The sequence below is a fragment of the Phoenix dactylifera genome, chromosome 9 (assembly GCF_051530095.1).
Source record: "Phoenix dactylifera cultivar Ajwa chromosome 9, Ajwa_hap1_PhDact_Kaust_v1.1, whole genome shotgun sequence".
In the NCBI taxonomy this organism is placed as follows: Eukaryota; Viridiplantae; Streptophyta; class Magnoliopsida; order Arecales; family Arecaceae; genus Phoenix; species Phoenix dactylifera.
Window position 1 is genome coordinate 4,642,042 of NC_143198.1, and position 27,023 is coordinate 4,669,064.

Genomic DNA, 27,023 nt, shown 5'->3' on the forward strand with positions numbered 1-27,023 from the left:
AGTTAAGTATGTGCATTACATAGTTAGTATTTTTTTCTTTCCTTTTTTGCCTGGGAGCCCCGTCACCGCCGGAGCCGCCATCGCCGCCGAGGAACCACTCGTCGACGACCGGAGGTGAGCAAGACAACATAGATCTATTTTTTTTGGATTTAAGGGGAGAGAAACGATGGAGAATGAGTGGGTTTTACTTCCCCTGTTTCGGGAAGTTCCTTTTTGTGAGATTCGGCCGGCCGGGGTCAATCCGGCCGAAACGGGTTCGGCCGGAGGTGGGCGAACGGGGGCCGAGCTTCCCAGCCCCGATCTCCCTCTCTTTCCTCCCTTTCTTCTTCCCCTTCTTCTCTTCTTCTTCCCTTCCGCCGCCTGTGACAGCAGAGTGGCCGGCGGCGGCTAGCCGAGCGCCGCCGCCGAGGGCCACGGTTGACCGCCGAGGGCCGACCGGAACCACCAGCCACCCTCCTCCCTTCTTCTCCTTCTTCTTCTTCTTCTTCTTCTTCTTCTCTTCCTTCTTTCTTCTTCTCTTCTTCTTCTTCTTCTTCTTCTTTATTCGGCTTGGGTGTTTTTCCTTGCTTTGAAATCCGTGCCTCAAGTGGGGATCAGACCATAAACCGGTTTAGATTATGAACCGGTTCCACCTAATCCTTGTATTGGGTTTGATCTGGATTTGAGTGAATGGATTTGGGTTATGGTTTGGATCTGAGTCAGAAATTTGGGTTAGTCTGACTTGAGTGTAATCTGGTTCGTCAAGATTTGATCTGATCTGGTCTGATCAGACCTGGTCTGGGTTAGGCTAGGGACCTGTTTTTGGGCTGAGTTGGGCCTGATTGGATCTGTGGGCTGGTTTGGGTTTGGGCCCGAAATCTATCTGGACCTGTTATCCGGTTTGGTTCAATTGGGCCTAATCTGTTTTGGGCCACAATTGACTTGGGCTTAAAGGATTCTGATTTTAGGGTCTATGTTTGATCTTAGGGGGCCCATTCTTGGATCTATGAACTTAGGAGTTTAAGGGTTTGAAAAATTGTTTAAATTATGTTTTCTTAATTAATTAAATAATTAATATTTATGTTTAATCAGGGGTTCGTGATATCTGTGGCAGAAATTTTTAAGCGAGCCCAGGTAGGTGACCTATTGCTTTAAAGTAGAATTTTAACATGTATATTGCATTTGTTGAGGTTATGATTTATTATTGGCAATATGTGTTAGAATTAGAATTAAATATTTAATTTCATAAATTGTTATGTGCTTTACTGTTGGGAGTATGATTATGGCTTTGATTTGGAAAGTTGATTTATTGATTTTTAAAATCCGCGTGACTATAGTCTAGGCCCCGCCAATGGGATGATACGTTGGCCCTGTCGACTTGTACTGAGGAACTAGTTCCGACACCGCGACCACCGGTGATAGAATAGTGGCGGCACAGGGGTGCGTTTTGCTCTTCGGAGCGGCTCGGTGGAGCGTGAGTTTGGCACCAGGGGGTGCGGCACAGTGGTGCGTTGGCTCAGTGGAGCGGTTCTTTGGAGAGTTGTATTGGCACTACGGTGTAACCATGCCACTGGGTGATGTGGCCGTAGTCATGCGGTTGAGTTATTTTGAGTCTCGGATTGGGTTTACGGATTATCGTGTGGATTTTTGGATTCATGAGTTTAGTTGCTTTTTATATGCATGACGACATGTTATATGACGACTTTATTGCATGATGTTGCCTACTGAGCTGTTAGCTCACTCCTATTATTTACATTTTTGCAGGTGATGACATATGATTGTAGGGATTACGGGATGGAGTGATCATGATGTAGTTAGCTAGTAGATATGGATTTTCTTTTGTCTTAAGTATATATGTGGACATTTGATATGAAAACTGGAATTTGTCTTTGTTTAGTTATTGATGTTGAATCTGATTTATCTGCCTTGCGTGCCTGCGGAGTCCGCCCTGCAGGTGCGCGGCGTCTGCTCGCGCCCCGGGCCCCGGGTTCGGGGCGTGACAGATTTATTGGTATCAGAGCATAGGTTAAAGATCACTAGGGACATTATAACAGAATCATAATAAATATAATAATAATTAATAATAAATAAAAAAAAACTTAGGAATATAGGGACATATGTTAAGAAATGAGAGTGGGGTAGAAAATCTTATGGGTGGATGGATCTAACACTAATGAGGTGTTATTCGTAAAAAAAAAAAAAAAAAACTTAGGAATATTGGGACACATGTGAAGAAATGATAGTGGGGTAGAAAATCTTACAGTGGATGGATCTAACCCTGATGTTGTATTATTTGTGTATGTATCAGCATGCCGCCCCTCCGTGCACATGTGGCACCTCGCCGCCTGATCGAGACTATCGGGAGTGATCCAGCCACTTCTCATCCGACTGAGAGAGTCCAGGAGGACGAGACTGATCAGACAGTACTGGATGGACCAGATCAAGGCCAGGAGAGCAGGATGGGAGGACCGACCCAGGTGATGGAGCTGATCAGAGAGGTTGTTGGGTTAGTTCGGCAGCAGAGGGGACCACAACAGCTACTTCCCTCTGCTAGTTCTTCAGATCAGGGGAGGAGTATAGCAGAGTTCAGGAAGTTGGCTCCTCCGGCCTTCAAGGGAACTACCGATCCCCAAGAGGCCGAATGGTGGATAGATGAGATGGAGAAGGCCTTCAGGGCCATGGGTTGTACTGAGGAGGAGAAGATTAGATTTGCCACCTATATGCTTCAGGACCGGGCTCATCATTGGTGGGAGTCTGTAGAGAGGACCATGATGCAGGATGCAGGATCTGTGACCTGGCCGGGATTCCGCATTACCTTCTACTCCAAGTATTTCCCTTCCAGTCGTATCAGGGAGCTGGAGAGGGAGTTTCTGGGCCTCTCTCAGGGGAGTATGACTATGGAGGACTATGAGGCTGAGTTTGATCGGTTGTCCCGTTTTGCACCATCTCTTGTCCAAGACCCTAAATCTAGGATGAGTAGATTTGAGGAAGGACTGAGGCCTCGCCTGCGTCAGGGTTTAGCTGCTGTTCACTCGACTGATTATGATGACCTAGTTGACAGAGCTAAAAATATGGAGATCATCTGGAAGGAGACACAGGATGCTCAGAAAGGGAAGTCAAAGAGGACCAGGGACTTTGATTCTGACGGTGAGCGGCATCTGCGCCGACCTATGCAGTTCCGTCCAGGAGCAGGGCAGCGAGTTCCACATGGGAGGACTACACCGGATCGCAGGGGGATAGCAGGAGTGTGCTTCAGGTGTGGCCAGACTGGACATAGAGCTGTTGAGTGTCTTCAGACATGGCCTGGTATTGGGGCATGTTTCAGGTGTGGTCAGCAGGGCCACCGGATAGCTGAGTGCCCTCAGACTCAGACTGTTTCTGGAGTTTGTTTCGGGTGTGGTCAGCCGGGTCACAGGATTTCCAGTTGTCCTCGTACTAGATCTGCGCAGAGGCCACCGAGTTCTGTAGCTCCTCAACGACAGACTTCCTTCACTCCAGTACAGGCTACCCAGTCAACTGTCCCCAGGCAGCAAAGGGGAGGAGGATCTCGTACCCAGGGACGAGTTTATGCGCTGACTCAGCAGGATGCTCAGGCATCCAACACTGTAGTGACAGGTACACTGTTGGTATCTTCCACTTATGATTATGTGTTATTTGATTTTGGTGCTACGCATTCTTTTATCTCATCTTCATATGTGCATAAGTGCGATTTACACTACTCTTTCTTAGAGAGGGAATTATGCATTAGTACTACAGCTGGGGGTACGATGACAGTTAGTCAGATCTGCATTTCCTGTCCAGTACTAGTTGAGGGTAGAGATTTGAGAGCTAGTTTGATTGTTATGAATCTGCATGATTTTGATGTAATCTTGGGTATGGATTGGTTGGCTGCATACCACGCTACCATAGACTGTTTTCTAAAGAGGGTGACCTTCCAGATCCCGGGTATTGATGAGTTCAGTTTTATGGGTGATGATTGGGGTGTCTCTTCTCAGGTAGTGTCTGCTATGCAGGGCATAAGATCTCTTAGAAAGGAGTTTCCCATCTTTATGGCCGCAATTGCAGATTCTGAACAGTCTGAACAGAGAATTGAGGATATACCAGTAGTCAGTGAGTACCCTGATGTCTTTCCTGATGATCTGCCTGGCTTACCTCCTGATAGAGATGTCGAGTTTGCTATTGATATAATCCCTGGTACTGCACCTTTGTCTAAAGCTCCTTATAGAATGACCCCTGCTGAACTAAAGGAGCTGAAGGACCAATTACAGGAGCTATTGGATCTGGGTTTCATTCGACCTAGTGTCTCTCCTTGGGGTGCCCCAGTATTATTTGTAAGGAAGAAAGATGGTAGCATGAGACTGTGTATTGATTACCGGGAAATCAATAAAGTGACTATTAAGAATAGGTACCCTCTACCCCGGATTGATGATTTATTTGACCAGCTTCAGGGTGCTCAAGTATTTTCCAAGATTAATCTTCGATCTGGATATCATCAACTGAGGATAAAGGAGTCTGACATAGCCAAGACTGCATTCCGTACCAGATATGGCCACTATGAGTTTCTTGTGATGCCTTTTGGTTTGACTAATGCACCAGTAGCATTTATGGACCTGATGAACAGAGTGTTTAAGCCTTTTCTGGATAAATTTGTGATAGTATTTATTGATGATATTCTGATATATTCAAGGAGTCAGGCAGAGCATGAGCATCACTTGAAGATTGTTTTGGAGACTCTGAGGCAGAATCAGTTGTATGGTAAATTAAAGAAATGTGAATTTTGGTTGGACAGGGTGATGTTTTTGGGGCATGTTATCTCTAAGGAAGGAATTATGGTTGACCCAAAGAAGATTGAAGCTGTGGTTGATTGGAGCAGACCGAGTAATGTGTCTGAGATTCGCAGCTTCCTTGGACTAGCCGGTTATTACAGAAGGTTTGTGGAGGGCTTCTCTAGTATTGCTGGACCCTTGACTCGACTCACTCGCAAAGGAGTGAAGTTTGAATGGTCGGATCAGTGTGAGAAAAGCTTCAATGAATTAAAACACCGTCTAGTATCAGCACCTATTCTGACCCTACCAGTTACCGGTACTGATTTTACCATTTACAGTGATGCTTCCAAGAAGGGTTTGGGTTGTGTGTTAATACAAAATGGGAAGGTTATTGCTTATGCCTCCCGACAGCTTAAGCCCTATGAAGAGAATTATCCCACTCATGATCTTGAGCTTGCAGCTGTGGTTTTTGCCTTAAAGATCTGGAGACATTATCTTTATGGAGAGACTTGCCAGGTATTCACTGATCGTAAAAATTTTGAAATATCTCTTCACTCAGAAGGAGCTGAACATGAGACAGAGAAGGTGGCTGGAATTGCTGAAGGATTATGATTTATCTATACATTATCACCCTGGGAAGGCAAATGTGGTAGCAGATGCTCTAAGTAGAAAATCTTCAGAAAATGTTGTAGCCTTGATTACTACTCAGAGAAATATCCTGGAGGATCTGAGGAGGGCAGAAATAGAGGTATATCTGCAGGATGCTACCCTGAAGTTGGCAAACTTGCGAGTCCAGCCTACACTCATTGACAGAATTAAGGCAGCGCTAGTGGATGACTCTCGGCTCCAGAAGATCAAGAAAGATGTTGAGTCTGGATCTCAGCCTGATTTTCATATACATGAGGATGGCTCATTGAGGTTCATTGGCAGAGTTTGTGTTCCAGATGATCCTAGTCTGAAGAAGGAAATTATGGAGGAGGCTCACAGTACAGGATATACAGTGCATCCTGGTAGTACAAAAATGTATAGGGATCTGAAAGTTGTGTTCTGGTGGAACAATATGAAGAGAGAGATTGCCCAATTTGTATCTCAATGCTTAACTTGTCAGCAAGTTAAGATTGAGCATCAGAGACCAGCTGGTATGCTTCAGCCCCTTCCGATCCCAGAGTGGAAGTGGGAGCATATTACTATGGATTTTGTGTCAGGGTTACCTCGTACCCTCAGAGGTAATGATTCAGTCTGGGTGATTGTAGACAGATTGACCAAATCAGCACATTTCCTAGCATTTAAGACTGGGATGACACTAGAGAGATTTGCAGAGTTGTACATTGAGCAGATCGTGCGGCTGCATGGAGTTCCAGTATCTATAATGTCTGACAGAGACTCCCGATTTGTGGCTCATTTCTGGGGCAGTTTGCACAAAGCATTGGGAACCACTCTTAGCTTCAGTATAGCTTTTCATCCACAGACAGATGGGCAATCCGAGAGGACCATTCAGATTCTAGAGGATATGCTGAGAGCCTGTTCTATTGATATGAGGGGTTCTTGAGATCATCATTTGTCATTGGTAGAGTTTGCTTATAACAATAGCTACCAGGCAAGTATTCAGATGGCTCCTTATGAGGCGTTGTATGGTAGAAAGTGTAGATCACCTATCTGTTGGGATGATGTGGGGGAGAGGAAGATTTTGGGTCCAGAGATTATTCAGCAGACAGTGAAGAAGGTACAGCTGATCAGAGAACGACTTCGGGCAGCTCAAAGCAGACAGAAGAGTTATGCTGATATCAGGAGACGGGATCTGGAATTCTAAATCGGAGATCATGTTTTTCTCAGAGTGTCCCCTTCTAAAGGGGTAATGCGATTTGGAGTTCGGGGTAAGCTCAGCCCGAGATATGTGGGACCATTCGAGATTCTCGAGAGAGTTGGAGCTGTTGCTTATAAGCTGGCACTTCCACCTGCCTTATCGGGGGTCCATTCTGTTTTTCATGTCTCTATGTTGAGGAGGTACATTGCTGATCCCAGTCATGTGATTGAAGTGGCACCTTTGCAGCTCCGCGCAGATCTTTCTTATGTTGAACAGCCTATCCGTATAGTGGATATGAAGGACCAAGTTTTGAGGAGGCGCACGATTCCTTATGTAAAGGTGCAGTGGAGCAATCACAGTGAGAGAGAAGCTACCTGGGAAATGGAGGAGGAGATGAGAGAGAAGTTTCCTGCCTTGTTCTCTGATTGAGGTATGTTTTAATTTTGAGGACGAAATTTTTTTTTAGTTAGTTAGAGTGTAAAGACCTGAAATTGGGCCCGTTCTTGGGCCCAATGAACTGAAGTCGGCAATGGATGCCGACTTCAGTCTGTTCATCGTGGTCTTCCCACGATGAACACGCCGGCCGAACGGCCAGCGAGATCTCCGCACCCCCCCCCCCCTCTTCCCTCTTCCCCTCTTCCCTCTCCCTCTCTCTCTCTCTCCCTCTTTCTCTTCTCTGAGAGCCCATCCTTCTAAAAAACCCATCTTTTCCTCCTCTTTCCCCTTCCTTGAGAGCCGCTACCGTCGCCGTCGCCGGAGCCCCGTCACCGCCGGAGCCGCCATCGCCGCCGGGGAACCACTCGTCGACGACCGGAGGTGAGCAAGACAACATAGATCTATTTTTTTGGATTTAAGGGGAAAGAAACGATGGGGAATGAGTGGGTTTTACTTCCCCTGTTTCGGGAAGTTCCTTTTTGTGAGATTCGGCCGGTCGACGGCGGCCGGCCGGGGTCAATCCGGCCGAAACGGGTTCGGCCGGAGGTGGGCGAACGGGGGCCGAGCTTCCCAGCCCCGATCTCCCTCTCTTTCCTCCCTTTCTTCTTCCCCTTCTTCTCTTCTTCTTCCCTTCCGCCGCCTGTGACAGCAGAGTGGCCGGCGGCGGCTAGCCGAGCGCCACCGCCGAGGGCCACGGTCGACCGCCGAGGGCCGACCGAAACCACCAGCCACCCTCCTCCCTTCTTCTCCTTCTTCTTCTTCTTCTTCTTCTTCTTCTTCTTCTCTTCCTTCTTTCTTCTTCTCCTCTTCTTCTTCTTCTTCTTCTTTATTCGGCCTGGGTGTTTTCCCTTGCTTTGAAATCCGTGCCTCAAGTGGGGATCAGACCATGAACCGGTTTAGATTATGAACCGGTTCCACCTAATCCTTGTATTGGGTTTGATCTGGATTTGAGTGAATGGGTTTGGGTTATGGTTTGGATCTGAGTCAGAAATTTGGGTTAGTCTGACTTGAGTGTAATCTGGTTCGTCAAGATTTGATCTGATCTGGTCTGATCAGACCTGGTTTGGGTTGGGCTAGGGACCTGTTTTTGGGCTGAGTTGGGCCTGATTGGATCTGTGGGCTGGTTTGGGTTGGGCCCGAAATCTGATCTGGACCTGTTATCCGGTTTGGTTCAATTGGGCCTAATCTGTTTTGGGCCACAATTGACTTGGGCTTAAAGGATTCTGATTTTAGGGTCTATGTTTGATCTTAGGGGGCCCATTCTTGGATCTATGAACTTAGGAGTTTAAGGGTTTGAAAAATTGTTTAAATTATGTTTTCTTAACTAATTAAATAATTAATATTTATGTTTAATCAGGGGTTCGTGATATCTGTGGCAGAGATTTTTAAGCGAGCCCAGGTAGGTGACCTATTGCTTTAAAGTAGAATTTTAACATGTATATTGCATTTGTTGAGGTTATGATTTATTATTGGCAATATGTGTTAGAATTAGAATTAAATATTTAATTTCATAAATTGTTATGTGCTTTACTGTTGGGAGTATGATTATGACTTTGATTTGGAAAGTTGATTTATTGATTTTTAAAATCCGCGTGACTATAGTCTAGGCCCCGCCAATGGGATGATACGTTGGCCCTGTCGACTTGTACTGAGGAACTAGTTCCGACACCGCGACCACCGGTGATAGAATAGTGGCGGCACAGGGGTGCGTTTTGCTCTTCGGAGCGGCTCGGTGGAGCGTGAGTTTGGCACCAGGGGGTGCGGCACAGTGGTGCGTTGGCTCAGTGGAGCGGCTCTTCGGAGAGTTGTATTGGCACTACGGTGTAACCATGCCACTGGGTGATGTGGCCGTAGTCATGCGGTTGAGTTATTTTGAGTCTCGGATTGGGTTTACGGATTATCGTGTGGATTTTTGGATTCATGAGTTTAGTTGCTTTTTATATGCATGACGACATGTTATATGACGACTTTATTGCATGATGTTGCCTACTGAGCTGTTAGCTCACTCCTATTATTTACATTTTTGCAGGTGATGACATATGATTGTAGGGATTACGGGATGGAGTTATCATGATATAGTTAGCTAGTAGATATGGATTTTCTTTTGTCTTAAGTATATATGTGGACATTTGATATGAAAACTGGAATTTATCTTTGTTTAGTTATTGATGTTGAATCTGATTTATCTGCCTTGCGTGCTTGCGGGGTCCGCCCTGCAGGTGCGCGGCGTCTGCTCGCGCCCCGGGCCCCGGGTTTGGGGCGTGACACTCCCACTGGTGGTAGATGAAACACAGTCAGCATTTGTGAAGGGGAGATTTTTTTTTGAGAATTTTCTCTGCGCAAATGAAATGATTGGATACTGTAAAAGAACTGGTCACAAAGGTGTATTCTGCAAGCTTGATTTTGAACAAGCATTTGACAAGGTCAATTGGAAATTTCTTTCTCCCAAAATGGATAAAGTGGATTGACTCCTTGCTATCTCCTGCATCATTAGTAGTTAACCCCAAGAAAATGGATCAAAAAAAAAGAAGAAGAAGAAATGTGTGAATTCGTACACTTAATGTATAAATTACCTATTTTAGCAAAAATAAAAAATAAAAAATCAAATGTAAACAGGGCTACGATAAGGTGATCCTCTCTCTCTCTCCAGCCCTATTTATTTTGGTGACTGATGTGCTATCCAAAAAATTCTCAAGCAAGCTCGTCTAAATGACATCATTGTGTAAGTGGGTCCAGCCCACTTGAGGAGGCCAAATAGTCCCTTAGTGCTTGATCTTTGTTTTTTTTTTTTGTAGGACCGCATGGAGAGCGTGTGAAGAAAAGAAGGGACGCGTGAACCTGGGAGGAGCTTGCGGCTGAAAAACAAAACAAAGATGGCAGAGAAGAAAAAGAAAAAGGTGGAGGAGAGCGCGAGTGGAAAATTCAAAATTTCGCGCGTGCCGTATGGAAAAAGAAATAGATTTTTTTTCTTGTCTTTTTTTTTTGGTGTGATTTTCACATAAAAATTTAACAAATTGGATTTCTATCTAAGAATTATATTGGATGTTATAGGGAATTATATTCATTTTTAAAGATCTCATTGCATTCTTTGTTTCATCACACTGTGGTGGTTTGGGTGAGATCATTGTTATTCTTAGAAAAATGATATTGTAGCTTTCTTAATTTGTTGTGAACTCAAGTTTTGGGCATAAACTTGAAGATTATAAACTCTATATTTATTATGGTGGATTGATTGGATTTGCCCCGTGGTTTTTTTCCTCTACACTGGAGGATTTTCCACGTAAATTTTAGTGTGTTCTTCTTTTGCTCTCAAAGTGTTTGATATATTGCTTATGTAAATATTGTTTCTAGTGGATTTTGGTTTTGGCTTAGTTTATTCTGCAATATCCCTGTTTTGGACCTAACACATTGAAGGTATTGGGTCCAAGCCTAGCTTTTCAAATCTAAGAAATCTTCATTTTGTAGACGATACCCTTCTATTTTGTGCCAAAAAGAAAGAGAGTATTTTAGCCATCAAAGCAGTACTGCTTGGGTTTGAACAAGCTTTAGTGCTTGCACTCAACTTTCATAAAAGCTCCATTATTTGTAATATGGACAATGATGAAGCTAAACACCTGGCCACCCATCTGAATTGCAAAAGAGGTGTTTCTTCCTTTCATTTACCTCGGTCTCCCACTTAATGATCACAGGAAGCCCCCAAAGCATTGTTGGTTGTCGTTAATTGAAAGAGTTGCTTCATGCATGGCTTGCATGATGGAAAGGAAAACTTATCAGCTTTGGGGGCAGGATCACCTTGATCAATTCAGTTTTACAAGCCCTCCCGTCCTACTTTATATCAGTCTTCAAGCTTCCCCGGTGGGTGATAAACAGATTTGACGAGCTAAAAAGGGCATTCTTATGGAAAGATACCAATTCCATCTCTGGGTTTAACTGCCTTGTTAACTGGGACTGTGTATGTAAGGACAAAAAGGATGCATCAAAACCATTTGTGACCTCAACTCATCCTTGTTGGCTAAATGGGCTTAGAAGTTTGTCAAAGGACCAAAAGCGCTGTGGAGTAGCCAAATAAAGAATGCGTATTATTCTCGAAGAAGGTTTGGCTTTAGAGTGCAGAAAACTTTTATGAAAACGTCACCGATATGGGTAGACATTAGCAAAAACTTGAAGGCTTTCTGGAACTGCACTTCCTTTAAATTAGGGAATGGAGAGAATATCAGAGTTCGGAAGACTCTTGGGTTGGCGTTGGCATCCCTTTTTGTGGAGCTACACGATAGAGTGGTGCAAACCAACTCTTCTGTAGCATCATATTGGAGTTGGAAAAAACAAAGATGGTGCATTAAGCTCTACGGTCCCTTATCATTTTTGGATCTAAGTAGCATGAAGTTCTTCTCCAACTTCAGTCAAATATGATTGGAGCATATTATGTCCTGCTTACCATTCAACGGTCATGCAGTTCTCAAAAGAAAAGACACTGCAGAACATATCAGTTCCGCCTTCGACCTATGCCTAAGCTGTAATCAGCCTCTTTAATGACTGAAGGATTACAACTTTGTTTCCTTCAGCTACAACTTTTGTTCGTCATCTTATGCCTTCCGACATATTGTATTATGCTTCAGAGGAGGTACCAAATGTGGCAATGAATGCTCCTGCTTATTGGTCTGGATGAGGTTCTTTCCTCCACTACTTCTTCTTACGAGCATCAACATTCCCTGTCTTGATTATCAGACGCTTGGTTTGGAACCATTTAGCTTCTTTTTCTCGCATCTGTTCCTCTCCTCTCTTGACAATATAACTCATTTCTGCAATCATCTCTATTATAAATATGATTAATCTTCAATAAAAACCGGGTGGCTCCTTTTGCCTCCCCTTTACATCAAAAAAAAAAACATCCTATCAAACTCTCTAGAGTAGCAGATGTGCCGGTATGGAAGCTCACCACCAATGGTAGTTATTCGGTCAATTTCTTCTATAAATTTCTGAATTGTGCTGGTGTTCTCTGGCCTTTTCACAAGGCGATATGGCGCATAGCAGCTCCCAAGAAAACGGTTGTCACTCAAAAACCTGTTACATACGGGTGAAGTGATGGCAAAAAAAGGATAGGGAAGAGGTATGGGATGTCCTTTGACCATCTCACATCTTCTTGTCAAATGTTTTTTACAAAAAGCCTGTGGTTTACTATCAAGACACAGGTCAAAATTAATGGTTGGCCAAAGGATATTCGAGATCTATGGGTTTCATGGAGAAGAAAGAGGGTTAAAGGAATTTTCAAAAAGGTTGGGACCAGCTCTCTTTGGCCGTTTATTGGCACATCTATTTGGAAAGAAATTCGAGAGTTTTCATTCAGAAAGCTTGCTCCATCAATACAATCCTCCACAAAGCTCTCAAGAACTTAATGCAATGGGGAAGTTTGTGTATAGGAAAAGGCAGTGACAACCACAAAGTATTGCTGAATCTTCTTGGTCCTCTTTTGCCAAAATAGATTATCTGTTGATTTGAAGTTTTGGCCATTAAGATGTAACTTTTCACAGTCAACAACTGTTCTTCTGAAACTACGTAAATTTTATACTTTTAATGAAATTGGGGGAAGCAATTCGCTTCCTCCATTACTCTTCAAAAAAACCATGTCATCCTTGTGTCGGAGAGTCGCCAAATAAAGAAAATAGTATTATAGATGGATAACTACATGTGGTTCACAGATCAAAATTTTTTCCTACCAAAAAATTTGGCATTTCATTTTTCAGTGTCTTGATACAACACATGGCTTTCCATAGCAGATGTTGAGGTCCAAGGAGTAGATAAAGTGAGATGAGAGAATTCCTCACCATTTTGTGCTTGAATTGTAGAGATCCAACCTGTAGATCACACTCCCTATAACTTGTGGGGTAATCCATCATAGCATAAGCCCTGAACATATTGGGGTCCTATATACCATATGGGGCCTATGTCTAGGCCTTCGAGTTTAAATACAAATTAGACTGGATACTTATTGAACATGAGAGATGAGATCATATGATATATTAGTAATGACAACTTGTTAGTAGTTTTGCTCCTTATCAACTCTGCTGCATTCTTCTGGTTTTTCTTTCTTTTTTCTTTTTGTTTTTTATGCCCTCAAGAAACCTTGGTTGAGAATCCATTTTTCATTTAGAAATGTAGTCTCTCAATCTTTTGCAAGTTTTTGAGTTGTATGCTTACTCTTCTTTTGTTTTCGGCCCTATTTTCTAAGAGCAAAAGGCCTAATGTCACCTATGCACTATTCGCAAATCAGCATGGAATACAGTAAGTTATACTTGTTTTGTTAGGATGGATATTCCAAGTCTTTCTTGAAATAAACTTATGCCTGCTCTTTTTGCTAATTTTGTATATTCTTTTACATCCTATCTCTCATTCTAATTATATAGTTCCAACAATATTATATAAATATTATGATATAAGATGATATTTAACATTATAATTAATATTATAATTATTATATAGTTATACATATAACTACTAACATATCAAAGATATCTTAATATATTATATATGTGTTTATAAAAAAAAAATCCCCGTATGTTCTTTCAAAATAATAATTATCATATTACCCAAAATAATAATAATTATCGTAATAATAAAACATCATTATGATGTCTATATATCTATAATCTATTTTATCTTATGAATGGAGGTAGGTTTTTTGAACGAAAAAATTGAGGATATGATGTACTCTTGCTCATGTCCTCCAAACCTGTCCGGCCTACCTTGAACCAATCGCAACTTAACACGTGTTCGATAGATCCAGCAGTCCCGGGCTCCGACCGTTCGCTTCGTTATTCCGCGGCGTGATCTAGGGTTGGGATGCCCTCTATAAGCGACCGAAATCTCTTTATACTCCCTTTTAGGGTTTCTCTCCGCCTCTCCTTCGTTGTGCTCTCTTCCTTTCTCCCAAAATTTCTCTTGATTTTTTCCTTTTTGATTTATCTTTTCCGTTTAGAGATTGGTGGCTTAATTCTTCTCTATTTTTTGTTTGGATTGGTTCGCCGGGAGTTGGACTTGTATCCGTCCGCTCCTCGCTTGTTCGGTCAGCGGTGAGGTCTCTTCGACCACTCCCGATACTTGTGAGAGGCGCTTAGGGCCCTGGTCTCTTCGAGAAATTGGGCTTAGGGTTACGATCGCCTCTCTGTTGTAAACGATTCTTTCAGTCTATTTATTTGTTGTTATTTTTGTTTGGATTTTAGTTTTAATTATTGGAATCCTGGCTGTGATGACTGATTACATTTCTCGATCCTGATACATTTGACTAAGTTAAGGACCAAATTGATGACTTTTTATGCGTGTCTGAGCCAATTTCCGACAGTTAATTCGAAAGTTTCTGCTTTTTGTTTTGTTTTGTTTTGTTTTTTGAGATGTAAAGTTGTTGCCTTTTGATCTTCAGGTTAAGATCAGAGTGTGATTTTTTTCCTGTTGTTATTGCTTTCTCAAAGCGGCTGGTGCGATGATTATAAAAAAAAAAATTCCTCGTTCTGAATGCTGTGGAAATTGGCATGATAGACTCGTTCTACACCCATAGAATATGAGCGCCACTTCCTTTTATCTCCAATATATTCATACTTCGAGTATTTTGATTTTGATTATCAACTGAACTCGTGACCACCTTTGGTCTTCTTTAATGTAGTTAAAAAAGAGGCTATGTTTCTTTTCCCAGATTTGATTAGTGCGAAAGGAAAATAAGGTGAATAAAATTAATAAAATTACATATAATGGAAACTTCATGTTATTTTAAGGCGTTTGTTATTCCTCTTCTTTGCTTTTTCTGATAAAGATTGTGTTTCCTTTCCATTCAATAGTTTGTATTTCTACTTGAAAGAAATAGATCACCGGTAAATATCATGAGCAGTTTCTTTTGTAGAATTGGTTCTTGATATATTTAAAACTCAGAATGTGTTTTGATTTAGGATTGTTGTTTATTGTTCTGTTTTTTGGGTTATAGGTTGAGGTTTAATAAGCTACCGTGTTGATATTTTTTTTGGTAATTACTGTTCGTCGGAGCTTTAATAGTTGATATTTCTGTCTAATAATGTTATAATGTTTTCTGTGTTTAAGAGATGTTTAAGCATGGGAGATTTGTAGATTTTTGTTTATTTTCCTGGTGCCATGATTATTACAAAAAAAAATCCTTGTTTTGCGAGCTCTAGCAGTGAGCATGACAGAGCCGTTTTAGCTGCTGGATAGTATACGAGTAACAACAATTTTCAATTTTTTATTTACTTTGAAGCTATGCATATTTTTCTTAACGAACAGATTAACTTTACTGTTTAGTCTGTTGATGCAATAGCTCTTTATACAACTGCAGAACAATGCTATTTAAATGGAGAGGCAGACCATAATGATTATGGAGCAAAATCTAGTGAGCCCCTGAATCTTGATGTCCATGTGGCATCCATCTCTAATACCTTGGATAAAGATGCCAATTTATGATCTGACACCCATATCTGGGTTTGACATAAAGAAATTTGGATTGTAAATGAGTCAACCTGTCTAAACCTATTTAGTAAATGGGTTGGGTTTAGATTTAAACTTCGATCCATTTAACTCGTTTTGACCTTTTTAATAATTGAGTTGGGTTATGACCCGACTTGTTTAACCTGTTTGAAACTTGCTTAACCTATTTAATACGACATGTTTAACTTGTTTAAATCCATTTAATCCATTAAAAATCTGTCGAACTCATTCAACCTAGTTAATAAATGGGTTATGTGGGTCAGGTCAGGTTACCTATTTAAAAAATAGATCAGATTCAAATTTGAAATTTTGACCTATTTACTAAACATGTCGGGTTTGGGTTGATGAATTTTTGATCCGACCTACATCCAAGTCGATCCGTATCTGATCCGATCTGATGCAATTGCCACCCTTACCTGTGGACAGGTGAGGCAAAAGTAGTTGCCTTCCAAATAGGAGGATGAACTTCTACGCACCCCTTTTCAATGTCCATTTTTATTAGTATAGCTTTGTGAAGCTGTCCTGGGCATCAACTTTGGTAGCTGGCTCTTGTTTTTCTCATAAAACATGAGAATCTTATTCTCTTATGAATGCTGCTTTTTCATCTCTTTTTTTTTAAAACTCTAACCAAATAAGAGGTCTTTTTTTGAAATGGTTTGTGAAAGTTTGTTTGTTCAAGACTGTTTGATAGGCTATGTGCTGCACAGCATCTTCTTGAGTATTTGTAAGCCCCTTTTGGGTCTCCAAAAGACCAGAAGAAATGAAAGTTGGTGGCAATGGTGAACTTCAGATTTGGTTCATTTCAGATTCATACTTGCTCAACTTTCATCATCATAAGGATGTGATAGAGTTGGGTTGAAGATCCGGACAGTAAAGTAGAAAGATACAATATACTCAACCAAATTCTTATTACATCAACCTAAGTTTCAGTGGACCTAACGTGCACTGCAATATTTGTTGATGATTATTTTTTGGTCTTTCTCTGAATCATGGTAGTCCATCTTCTTTAATTTCTTATATTAAACCATGATACAAGCATATATTGCTGCTTCTCGAGTATTTAGCATCATTTGATGGAGGTTCTTCCTAGCCTTCTCACTTTTTGAAATATCATGGGGAAGCTACCTCCTCACTTGCTAGCTAGAATCCAGCACCTTGCTTATTCTTTTGTTTGTCTATAAGGTCTCAAAGGCAGTGCTGCATGGTTACAGGCATAAGAATCAGATTCAGATGGTGTTCAAGTTTCTGACTCATCAATAAGCGACATAGCTTTAACTAAAACATAGGTGAAGTTCAAGTTGCACATGTTGGAACTCTATAATTGGATAATGGGTGCTCTATGTTGATGATCCGAGCTGTTACATACCATAAATCATGTGATTTGAAGATCTTTAATCTATGCATCTATGCATCAAGTGGTCAAAAATTGAAAAGTTTAAATAGTATTAAAAATTGAAAAGTTTAAATAATATTAAAAAAATTGACCATTTGAAGAGTAAGCTAATGGTCTCCAAATTACATGTTTTTTGGCAAGAAGTTTAGTGGTAGTAGATTGCATTCAACTGCTCGGATCACCGTTCACTTTAAAAAAGGTAGGTATATCTTGATCCTGACCCATATGTTTGTTTGTCAAGAATTTTGGGAAAGTGAAAATTTGTGTAATCATTTCAATGTGTACATTCTTAATCAATCTCTAAAGTGAACACAATCTTACTTTAAGCATTATTATAGTGGATCAACCTAGTTGTTGGAGTCTACTCTCTTTCAGTTTGTTATTAAACTTTTATAATTATTTAAGTGTTTGACATGTATCTGACATGTATTCTAAGAGCCGATAAACTTCAAGGATTTTGGGAAAAATGAGTATTTGTGAAATTATTTAAATATGTACGTGCTTATTCAATCTCTAAAAAAGAACAAATCTCACTTTAAGCATTATTATTAGGGAATCAAACTAGTTGTTGGTTTCAACTCTACTATTCTCTAAAAACTGAAATTAATGAACTTTTATAAGCATTGAAGTGTCCGACATGTATCAAACATGGATTCTAGGGGCTGGTAAATTTCAAAGATTTAGGGAAAATGAGAATTTGTGAAATTATTTTAATATGTGCAATCTTAATCAATCTCTAGAGAAGACGAGCTGGATGCTAATGTCCAGGTAAGTAGCCAAAAAGGCACTTGAATGAAGTGTGGGATATGTGAACCTATGAGATTCTGTCAGGTACGTGCTTGGCCTCATCTCGTTTGGCATAGGTTTTGGAACCATTCGGTGCCTTCTAATATCTGATAATATGGCTTGACCTCTATTTTTACAAGATTTTAAATTTCAATGACCTTCGAAAGATGTTCACTCATCTTTTATCAGAAAAAATTGAGTCGTGTGGTTATACAGGTTTAAGAGTTAAGAAGAGGATGGGAGGCTAAAAGATATTTTAAGGGAATTATTGCCAATAGGTTTTCAAGATACTTTCTTTGGAGGGCTTGACTTTGGACAGGATCAGATGGTCTTATAGAATCAACAAAGGCAAGTCTCAGCTTTTATATGCTTGTTTGTTGGTTTATATTTTTTTTATTTGTTTTCCTCTTGGTTACTTCGTGTAAAATATGCTGGAGTAGCTCAGTTGGTTAGAGCGTGTGGCTGTTAACCACAAGGTCGAAGGTTCAAACCCTTCCTCTAGCGAAAATAGTTTTTTTTCATGGCTTATATATTTTATATTGTCGCAGTTTGGTTGAAAGATTTGAGTTTGTCTACAATCACATTTTTCTTCAGCATAGTGTGTTAGTTTGCTTCTCTTTAAAACAGGTTTCTTTTGTAGTTTAGTTTAGTTAAATACCCGGTTTGCATATGTAACCTTGTTAACTCTATGTTTTAGCATTATTTTCATTGCTTATGATATTGTTTCCTTTCTGATTGCACCGTTGATTGCTTTGGGCTGCAACTGTTGGTCTGTTCTTCAAGCTACTGTTTAAACTTTAAGTATATTCTTATTTTATCCAGTTAATATGGAACTGGTTTTTCTAGCACGGGGCTCTTTGATTGTTACAGAAAGTCATTGGAGTTTGTCTTCCTGTACTGCTCGGTGCCCCAGACTTCTATGAATATGCTAAACAAAAAAGTTAATTTTCTTTAGCTTGCAGTGTCTTACCTGGGATGATCTGTTTTAATGTCATGACAATAGGAATCGATCATTGATGCACTTGTGCTCCTGTAGTTAGCTGGATCATTTTGAAATATTCCCATGTATCCGAGGTAAAATATGACCGCTGAGGTTTGTAATGGCATATCATATTAAATCTTTGATTCATGTTCTACTCAGCTATTCCAAGTTTACTGAATGCAAAATGGACCTTAAGCTCTTACCGATGGATCTTGATTCTGTCAGCTGAGTTAGTGCTATCAAATTTGAGCCGCCTAAGATTTTCGATAATGCAACTCTCTGTTGACATGAAGTCACTGCCTTGGAACATAACTTGATGCAGTTCTAGATAAGTTTTAAACTACTAGCTGATGCAAAATTGTCTGAATGAACTCATATTATTAGATGGAGAAGCATTGTGTTATCGAGTTATCACTGTCTGCTCTGCCCTTCACCCTAGTGAGGCACCATACCGAACCTGCCATGGTTCATTTTGAAGGTACAAGAAATTGTAGTTTTTTAGCAACTATTATCAAGGGTGCTTGACCTTGCCTTGCAATTCATATCTACATAATATCGACTACATTCGCTCCATCACATAAAACTGTTTGTTGTCATAGAAGGGAAAGAATAAGAGATTGCTCTTAATTAGTTGAATTAATTTTAGGAAATAGACTAAATCGTTGTTGGGTGCCCTAGTTTCCTACATGTTTTTCTATATAACCGGGTATGTATTCATATAGTACCATTTATTGCTAGAAATGTAGGATTAGTATAAGTTATGATGCACCCTATAGCAGAGGCAGAGTAACAGGCTTTAACTGCTTAAAACATGTCAAAACTGATGCTCTTTTTTGCAGCATGGTTCTTGAGTTCTTGACTCCTTGTTCCCCATCGAGCCATGCATACCATGATTTTAAACAAAGGTAGTATAACCATTATAATACTATTATTTTTTATCATTTTCTACTTTTTTTTATTATAATGGATCACTGTTACTTTCACTTGTACTTTTCAGGTCAAATAAGTTTTTTCAAATCTCAATTCTTTCCCCAAAATTCTATCCAAAACTGATTACACGGTCGAGAAAAAATATTGTTTTATCTAATAAAAATAAAAGAAAAAAAAAGATAACTCTGTTATTTTTCTGTTATTAACCATTACTTTCTGCTATAATACCATTATAAAAGCCATTATTCCAGGATTACCAAAAAAATTGAAAAATGTTTTTTTCAGACAAATAATGGCCATTATAAGCATTCCATGGTTAATAACGGTTTCATTTTTTTTTTCCCCGGATAACGCATCATTTAAAACCTTAAAGACACTAATAAAAATCACACTACGAGACATGCAGTCTAAAACAGGGCCTGATTGCACAATTTTCTGCAAGTTCTTCAAAATAACAATACTTGATATTAGCTCAACACTAAAGAGTACAATAAGCAGCGCACGCTTGAACAACTCACTGGAGACTTCTGTAGAAGTAATCATCACAGACCTGTGAGTGCAGGTTGGCAGCTTGACCTTACACAGTAGAGGAATTTGTGAAGGAGGTACTGAAACTCTCTTTGCAGGTTCAAAATTGTAGAGATGGAAAGATAGAAAAGATTGTTATGATAGCCTTGGCAGTTGCAGTCTGGGATGATACCATTGCTTTGTGCTGCATGTACTTCTTTCAAGCTCTTCCTTTTTAACATTTGAGAACCATGTTATGGAATGACCCATGCTCAAAATAGTTAAGAGAACTTTTTAAAGTAGGCAAGGCAGGAGCATCTTTGGATTCGGCTGTGGGGGGGAGGAAACTGGTGCAATTGTAACAACGGAATGATTGCTTTCATTGTGGCACTGTTCCATCCTCTTATACATTATCATACTCTCGTCTGCATCTTCTAATACGTGCGCGTACTATATCAATTGTGAGGCCCAATAGTCCCACATCGGAAAAACTCGTTCCAGAGCCTGGGCATATGAGGCGGGTGTCTCCTAATCCTGCAGACGCGTTTTGGGTGGAAAACAAAACCGGGAAGGATGAAGGACGCTTGCGTGAAGCTTCAGAACCGGACAATATCTGGCAGAGAAGCTCCGTGTTCCCCCCTCATATGGCCCCCACGTGGGCACTAGGTGCCTCGCAGAGGCGGGGGCGTGACATTTGGTATCAGAGCCGAGGACGGCTCTTGTCCGATGGTGGGAAGGGTGTGAGGCCCAATAGTCCCACATCGGAAAGACTCGTTCCAGAGCCTGGGCATATGAGACGGGTGTCTCCAAATCCTGCAGACGCATTTTGGAAGGAAAACAAAACCGGAGAGGGGCGAAGGACGCTTGCGTGAAGCTCCGAAACCGGACAATATCTGGCAGGGGAGCTCCGCGGTCCCTCCTCATGTGGCCCCCACGTGGGCACTGGGTGCCTCACGTGCTCCGCAAAAGCGGGGGCGTGACATTTGGTATCAGAGCCGAGGACGGCTCTTGTCCGATGGTGGAAAAAGTGTGAGGCCCAATAGTCCCACATCGGAAAGACTCGTTCCAGAGCCTGGACATATGAGGCGGGTGTCCTCTAATCCTGCAGACGCGTTTTGGGTGGAAAATAAAATCGGAGAGGGGTGAAGGACGCTTGCGTGAAGCCCGGACAATATCTGGCAGGAGAGTCCCGTGTTCCCCCCTCATGTGGCCCCCACGTGGGCACTAGGTGCCTCACGTGCCTCGCAGAGGCGGGGGCGTGACATCAATCAAGTTCTTATTGATAAATAGATAACTCATCAATCAGTTATAGCCTAGCTGTTTTGAGTTTATGTTTTTGGTAAAAGGATGTGTGAATTTATTTAAGAAATACTCCAACGGAAGCTTTATGCAGAAAATTACTCCTGCAGTTATTACAGTAAAGTGCAGAAGTATAATCTTAGTAAACAAGTGTGTCTCTCCAAAATCTTCCTACAGTCGAGAATAGAATCGTCAGAGTGCATAAGCAATGCAAAAGCTGGAGAAATGATCAAACAGTATATCCTGCCCATGCCCCAGGCTTTTGAGATATCAAAAGATAAACTAATGATGTACCAAAAAAAAAAAAAGATAAACTAATTAATCGGCAGCCACATATCAAAACCAAGCCAAAACTGCAGTTTACTCAATGCTCCACAAATCAACATGGCAAATGATAAAAAAACAAATAAAGAACGAAAATGACATAGCACACGTAATACAATAACACAATCTTGGAGAACCTCTCAAACTTCTTGCTCTGCAGCTTTTCTTATTGCTGCTTCACTTAGTAGAACGTTTATGATGAGGTGATGGTTGAGGGATCTACAAGGTCTGAGCCAAGGAGGTTCTCATGTAGGCTGCTGATGCTGTCCTGGACATTATGATTATGATTCTCAGCAATTGGACTACTTCTAGTGCTGCTAGACAGCGAGCCGAAGTTAGTTTTATGTAGGACACCAGTTGGGGATGACCTTAACCAAGGGCTAAAGTCGTCACCATTTGGCATGAGGTTTAAAGATGAACAGTTCTTATTATGGTCCATTAAAGTGATGCATGTGTTGTTTAAGACCTCTCCCAGAGGCCCACCCATGGAAGACTCCCAAGAGGATGGTACCCAACTTGCCTGCCGTTGGTTCCCATAATTTGGGAGGTTTCCTACACCTAGATTCGTACTATCAGGACCAGAATCCAGAGACAACTTGAGTGGTGAAGGAGTATACTTGTCATGGGTTGGAGATGAAGATGATGAGAAGTCTGAAGAAGCCACAGGGATTGAAATGGAGAGCTGAGTTTGGTCGGAAGTCATCTCTCTTTCAGGCCAGGTGATGGTTGAGCTGTTGGAGCATTTTCTGTGCCATTCATCAATGAAATGTCTAAGGGGGTTGGTTGGGGGATCTAGATCATTGAATTCAGTAGAAGACACAAAGTTATCATTCCCTAAGTAGGAGTTACTTGGGGGCTTAAATGGTGAATCAGACGAGACGAGTACATACTTTGCTCGTGAAGGCGATTCCTCGAAAGGGTTATGTTGTTCTGGAATGGGCAATAAGGTCTCTGTGGGCTCTGAGTTTACTGAATTTAGCATGGAGAGGTCATGTGAGTTATCCAATTCTTTGTTCGCTAGCACCCTGCAGAAGAACATAGATCATCATCACAAATATGAAAGAGGGAAGGTTTATATGCTGTGAAGAAGCTATACAATATTCTTCTAAGATTTCTTGTTTCAATATGATATAATTGACAGTTAAAAAACCAGTTAAAGTAGTTATTCAAAAATCACAGAATTCCAGATACCAAGTTTCAGTTAGCTGATTAATTACTTGTAGGTTTGGAAGGAGTTCACTAGGAAACCTGATATTCTTCTAAGAAATAGTCTAGCTTAATAGGTCTAAATGGCTAATATTTACATCATTACAAAGATATAAAGAGACAACTACATCTTAAAGTAAAGAAAGAGGAAACCTGTAAGTCATCAGGGCCGCTGATTAACGTAATTGTGGGGGAAAACAAGCCCAACCTGGGCGACCAAAACTGAATCTTATTCTTCATAACCAAATTGAAAGGTACAGGCATTTTGCCCATTCTAATGGTATCTATCAATTCTTTTTGCTATAGTGTCTAGGAAATAACTTATACAATTCTTACATTACCTCAGATGATGCCCCCAAAAAAGCATCATTTCAGAATATGATAATAATAAACCAATATAACATTGTTATGACAATCATATGGGTTTTTGCTATGCAGTCATGCAAAATAAAATATTATGTAACACCATTGGATCCAATATAAAGAAAAGAAGTTGATCACTGCAGTGATTATTATTTTGCATAATTTCATTGTAATGAATAAATGATTTAACAAATGTAGCATGAAAAATCATTTTTACCTGATATTCTGAATGTTTTTTTTTGGTGATTTTGTTTCGATTTAGCTCTTTATTTTAGAATTTTTTTCTCAAAGATAAAATGTCATACCCTTAATCATATCAGCATTTTATATTTATTTTTAGTTTTCATCTAGACTCTCTTCTAGTCTATGGAAAGCTCAAAGTGTTGCTTAATGGTTGAATAAGCTTTAACTATGTAACATATAAGGGTGTCTCCATACTTGATAGTTGGTAAGAACAACTAGTCAATGTCTGGGAAAACTTCTAAAGAGTTGCCCTACTATGTGAGGTATACCATTTAACATCTACCTTCAACTATTCTTTTTTAGTTATTTAAGATTTTAGGCATATGACCATTTGCTTCATCTTTTATATCAATACTAGTTTAATAAGAATATATTTCCAAGAGCGCCATCCACCAACATGATAAGACTCATTGACATGCTGACTGAGCATATTTGGATGAACTCATGGGCATGTGTAATACTTGTCAGCTGTCAGAATAATGTCTTTGAATCTCCAGAAGATTCAAATGAAACCACCCTTTGGTATGTAGCAAATGTTAAGTGGTTATAACGGTTAATAACTATTACAAACGTAAGTTGTTCAAATTGGTTCTTCTCTTGTTCTGATGGCTTTCTTAGTTTTTTTTTCTGTAAACTCTACCAAAAAAAATGGACTACAACAGCCACGAAATCTAGTTCTTGAGGAGGCAAACAAAAACCAATTTGAGGAATATACAGAAGGAAAGAAGTCATGAAGTATACATAATTATCAGTCTTACCATTATAAATCAAAATAAAAGCAATGGAACTTGAAATGAAGTAAAACATATCAATGGATATATAAATATATACCTGTCAAACTGTGTGGAGGAAGAACAAGTGATGCTAGGCTTCCCATTATTTATCTGCTGCTGAGCCACAGTGAAGCTATTAGATGATCCACTGCAAGAAACAGCTGGAGCTGTTGGTGTAGGGGCGATGACGGGCATCGCCTTTGCGGCATGGCCATTTTGGCCTTCCACAGGCTTTCTTGAACGATGGCGGCCCCGATTCATGTGTCGCTCGCAGTACTTTTGATCAGCAACTGCATCTCTTGAGCACCGCCATTTCTTGCCATCGGTCCTACGGCATCTTCCAGGCTCTGCATCAGCATTCCCAGATAAACCGAGATGGAGAGATCCCCATCCAACTGCAACATATACAAAAAAAGTGATGCAAGGATTAGGACAATGTTACCAACAGTAATAAGCAACTTGATGTGCACTCTGCCAAACATTAGAGAACAAATGTAAACCATGTTAATCAATTCTTCCCATAAAAATGACATCTCTATATAGAAAACATCATCATGCAACATATGTTCAAGGATTTCATAGCTTCTTCTTTATTTTAGAATAATGTCAGAACTAAAATCCCTTGAGATTGAAATCAAAAAGCTATGTAGCCCACTTGTATATAAACCTAGTGCTAGAACAGAAATGCCAACATTTTCTCAACTCGGATTACTAAACAGATATTTGGTTATCAGTTAACAAAATTTTAATCTAGCAAAAGGTTTGTTATTTTCATCGAACAAGAGGCCTACTAGTAAAAGGTCCGATAATCAACAGAAATTTAAAAGGAGCACAGCTTACATGTATTCGGCCCAAGAGATCCAGCTGAGAAAGAAGTGAACCTAGATGAACTAAGACTTCTTCTGATGGAGATGAGAAGACTGGCTGGTATAGGAGCATTTGCATTCATATATTTGTAGATCAAGGCCTGCTGTTCCAGCTCCAGCCACTGAGAGGGAGTGAAGGGCCCCCTAGCCCCTGCCAAAACCCCATGCATGCTCCCAACTAAACTTCCAGAAATCAAGCCTAAGAACAGAGGGGAAAAAAATGTTGGGAAGTAAGAAATAACAGGATAAGGCCAAATCTCACATATATTATGGAACACAAGCTGAAGTAAACTGAGATGGAGACAGGAGGAAAAAATAACATGAAACAATAACAAACAGCAGAGCCTTGAAAGGGGAGGCTAGGAGACTAATCACCAAGACTTGTCTGTGACATTCATCAAAGCTCATCAAGTTGCATGAGCATGCAATGATTTCCTTTGCTGTGAAACAACCCAAAAAATAGAAACAAAAAGAAGAAAAAAATATTTTTTGCTATTCCATTGTTCTTCCTTGCTCCTGTCTTTCTATTTGTCCCATTTATTTGTTCTTGTTGAGAAGAGGCGGACTCGTTTCCATAAATTACAACTTCGATTACAGAAAAAAAAGAGATCAACTTTTTTCTTGACAAGACTCAAACTAAAGATGACTCAATAGAATGACCAAAAAAAAAAAGATGACTTCAAATACTACCCCAGGACAAATCCCTTCTTGCACAGAGGCCTAACACCAACCCAAAAAGTAACAGCATTATCCCAATGCTAGCCCAAAACCTTCAAAGAAGCATTTTGACAATGCTTTACCTGCATTCCCGACGTAGGAGGATGCTGAAGGGGTTGATGCAAAGCGTGGTTCGCTGCTGAATAAAAAAGCATCCGGCTTGGATGAGGAGAAGCTGAGCATTTGCTCTCCATCAGGGGACAGGGAAGGGACCTCAGTCCTGGCTACCTTGAGGTATCTCCAATCATGCTCCTCAGGTCCACAAGGCCTCCCCTGTTTCTGGAGACCAGACCTAAAGAACCCATTTTTCTTATTGGTTTCATGGTCTGAGCAAGCCTGGGGAGAAGAGAAGACACCACCACAGAGGGAAGAGGCACCCACCAAGCCATCCATGCCCACAACCACACCAAGGTCCTTTTCAACCACCACCACCGTAGAGTACTATAAGAAGGCCAGAGAAGGAAGGAATGCAGAGGTGGTCTCATGAGTTGGAGGGAGCGAGGAGTAGAAGAAAAGGGGTAGCATTTTCAAGAAGTGTGTGTGTGTGTGTGTGTGTGTGTGTGTGTGTGTGTGTGTGAGAGAGAGAGAGAGAGAGAGAGAGAGAGAGAGGGAGAGAGGTGGGAAGGTTTTGGTGGGGTTTTGAGCCCAGAAAATGGCTTTCCTAGGGACAAGTTGGACAGAAAAGAAATAAAATATACGAGAGAGAGAGAGAGAGAGAGAGAGAGATTGGGTGTCTTTTTGGTTGGTCGGTCCTTGGATGTGAAAAAGCTCCAGCCCAAAAATTTTGAGGAACAAAATATACTAATAATTGGGTCCTTTTTTTTCTTTCTGATTTTGATTCGATCTTTGTGAGTACAGTTTTTGATTAGTAACATTCCCAGTGTTTATTTGTCTTTGGAAAAAAAAATTCAGAAATGATAGAAGATAGGAGCAAGTGAGCCTGTTTCTAGTAATAAATGAGCCTAACACATCACTTCTGTACAGTATATGTAACATGGCAAGAAAGAAGAAAATTTGATGGAGAAAGTTGGCTATACAACCATTATGTTGTCAAAAACCGTAAAAGGCCAGAGAACATAATTAGAAAGAATAGCCATTGGCTACCTTGGGAAAAAAGGTGACAATGAGGCAGGTCTGGTCTGTTACAAATTTAGACACTGGTGGTCAAT

At 40.6% G+C, this 27,023-nt stretch overlaps 1 protein-coding gene and 3 non-coding genes across 6 annotated transcripts; 3 read left to right on the top strand and 1 right to left on the bottom strand.

The window, feature by feature from the left end:
* Positions 1–14,219: 14,219 nt before the first annotated feature.
* Positions 14,220–14,310, top strand: LOC113463057 (small nucleolar RNA snoR126). Its single transcript, XR_003386651.1, has one exon. It is a non-coding gene; the product is annotated as a small nucleolar RNA snoR126 (small nucleolar RNA).
* A 139-nt stretch (positions 14,311–14,449) lies between these two features.
* Positions 14,450–14,546, top strand: LOC113463056 (small nucleolar RNA snoR8a). Its single transcript, XR_003386650.3, has one exon. It is a non-coding gene; the product is annotated as a small nucleolar RNA snoR8a (small nucleolar RNA).
* A 3,528-nt stretch (positions 14,547–18,074) lies between these two features.
* TRNAN-GUU (transfer RNA asparagine (anticodon GUU)) lies at positions 18,075–18,148 on the top strand. Its single transcript has one exon. It is a non-coding gene; the product is annotated as a tRNA-Asn (tRNA).
* Positions 18,149–21,588: 3,440 nt separating this feature from the next.
* On the bottom strand, positions 21,589–26,517 carry LOC103712279 (growth-regulating factor 7-like). Of its 3 annotated transcripts, XM_008798759.5 has the most exons (5): positions 25,938–26,400; positions 25,112–25,336; positions 24,330–24,666; positions 22,577–22,711; positions 21,589–22,432 (listed from the first exon to the last, which is right to left on the bottom strand). In XM_008798759.5, the coding sequence occupies exons 1-5, from the start codon at positions 26,245–26,247 to the stop codon at positions 21,880–21,882; spliced, it is 1,560 nt and encodes a 519-aa protein (XP_008796981.3). In that variant the 5' UTR covers positions 26,248–26,400; the 3' UTR covers positions 21,589–21,879. The 3 variants fall into 3 exon arrangements, with proteins under 3 accessions (XP_008796981.3, XP_008796979.3, XP_038971648.2); XM_008798757.5 differs by having other exon boundaries at positions 21,589–22,711; positions 25,938–26,517; XM_039115720.2 differs by lacking the exon at positions 25,112–25,336 and having other exon boundaries at positions 21,589–22,711; positions 25,938–26,383.
* Positions 26,518–27,023: the final 506 nt, after the last annotated feature.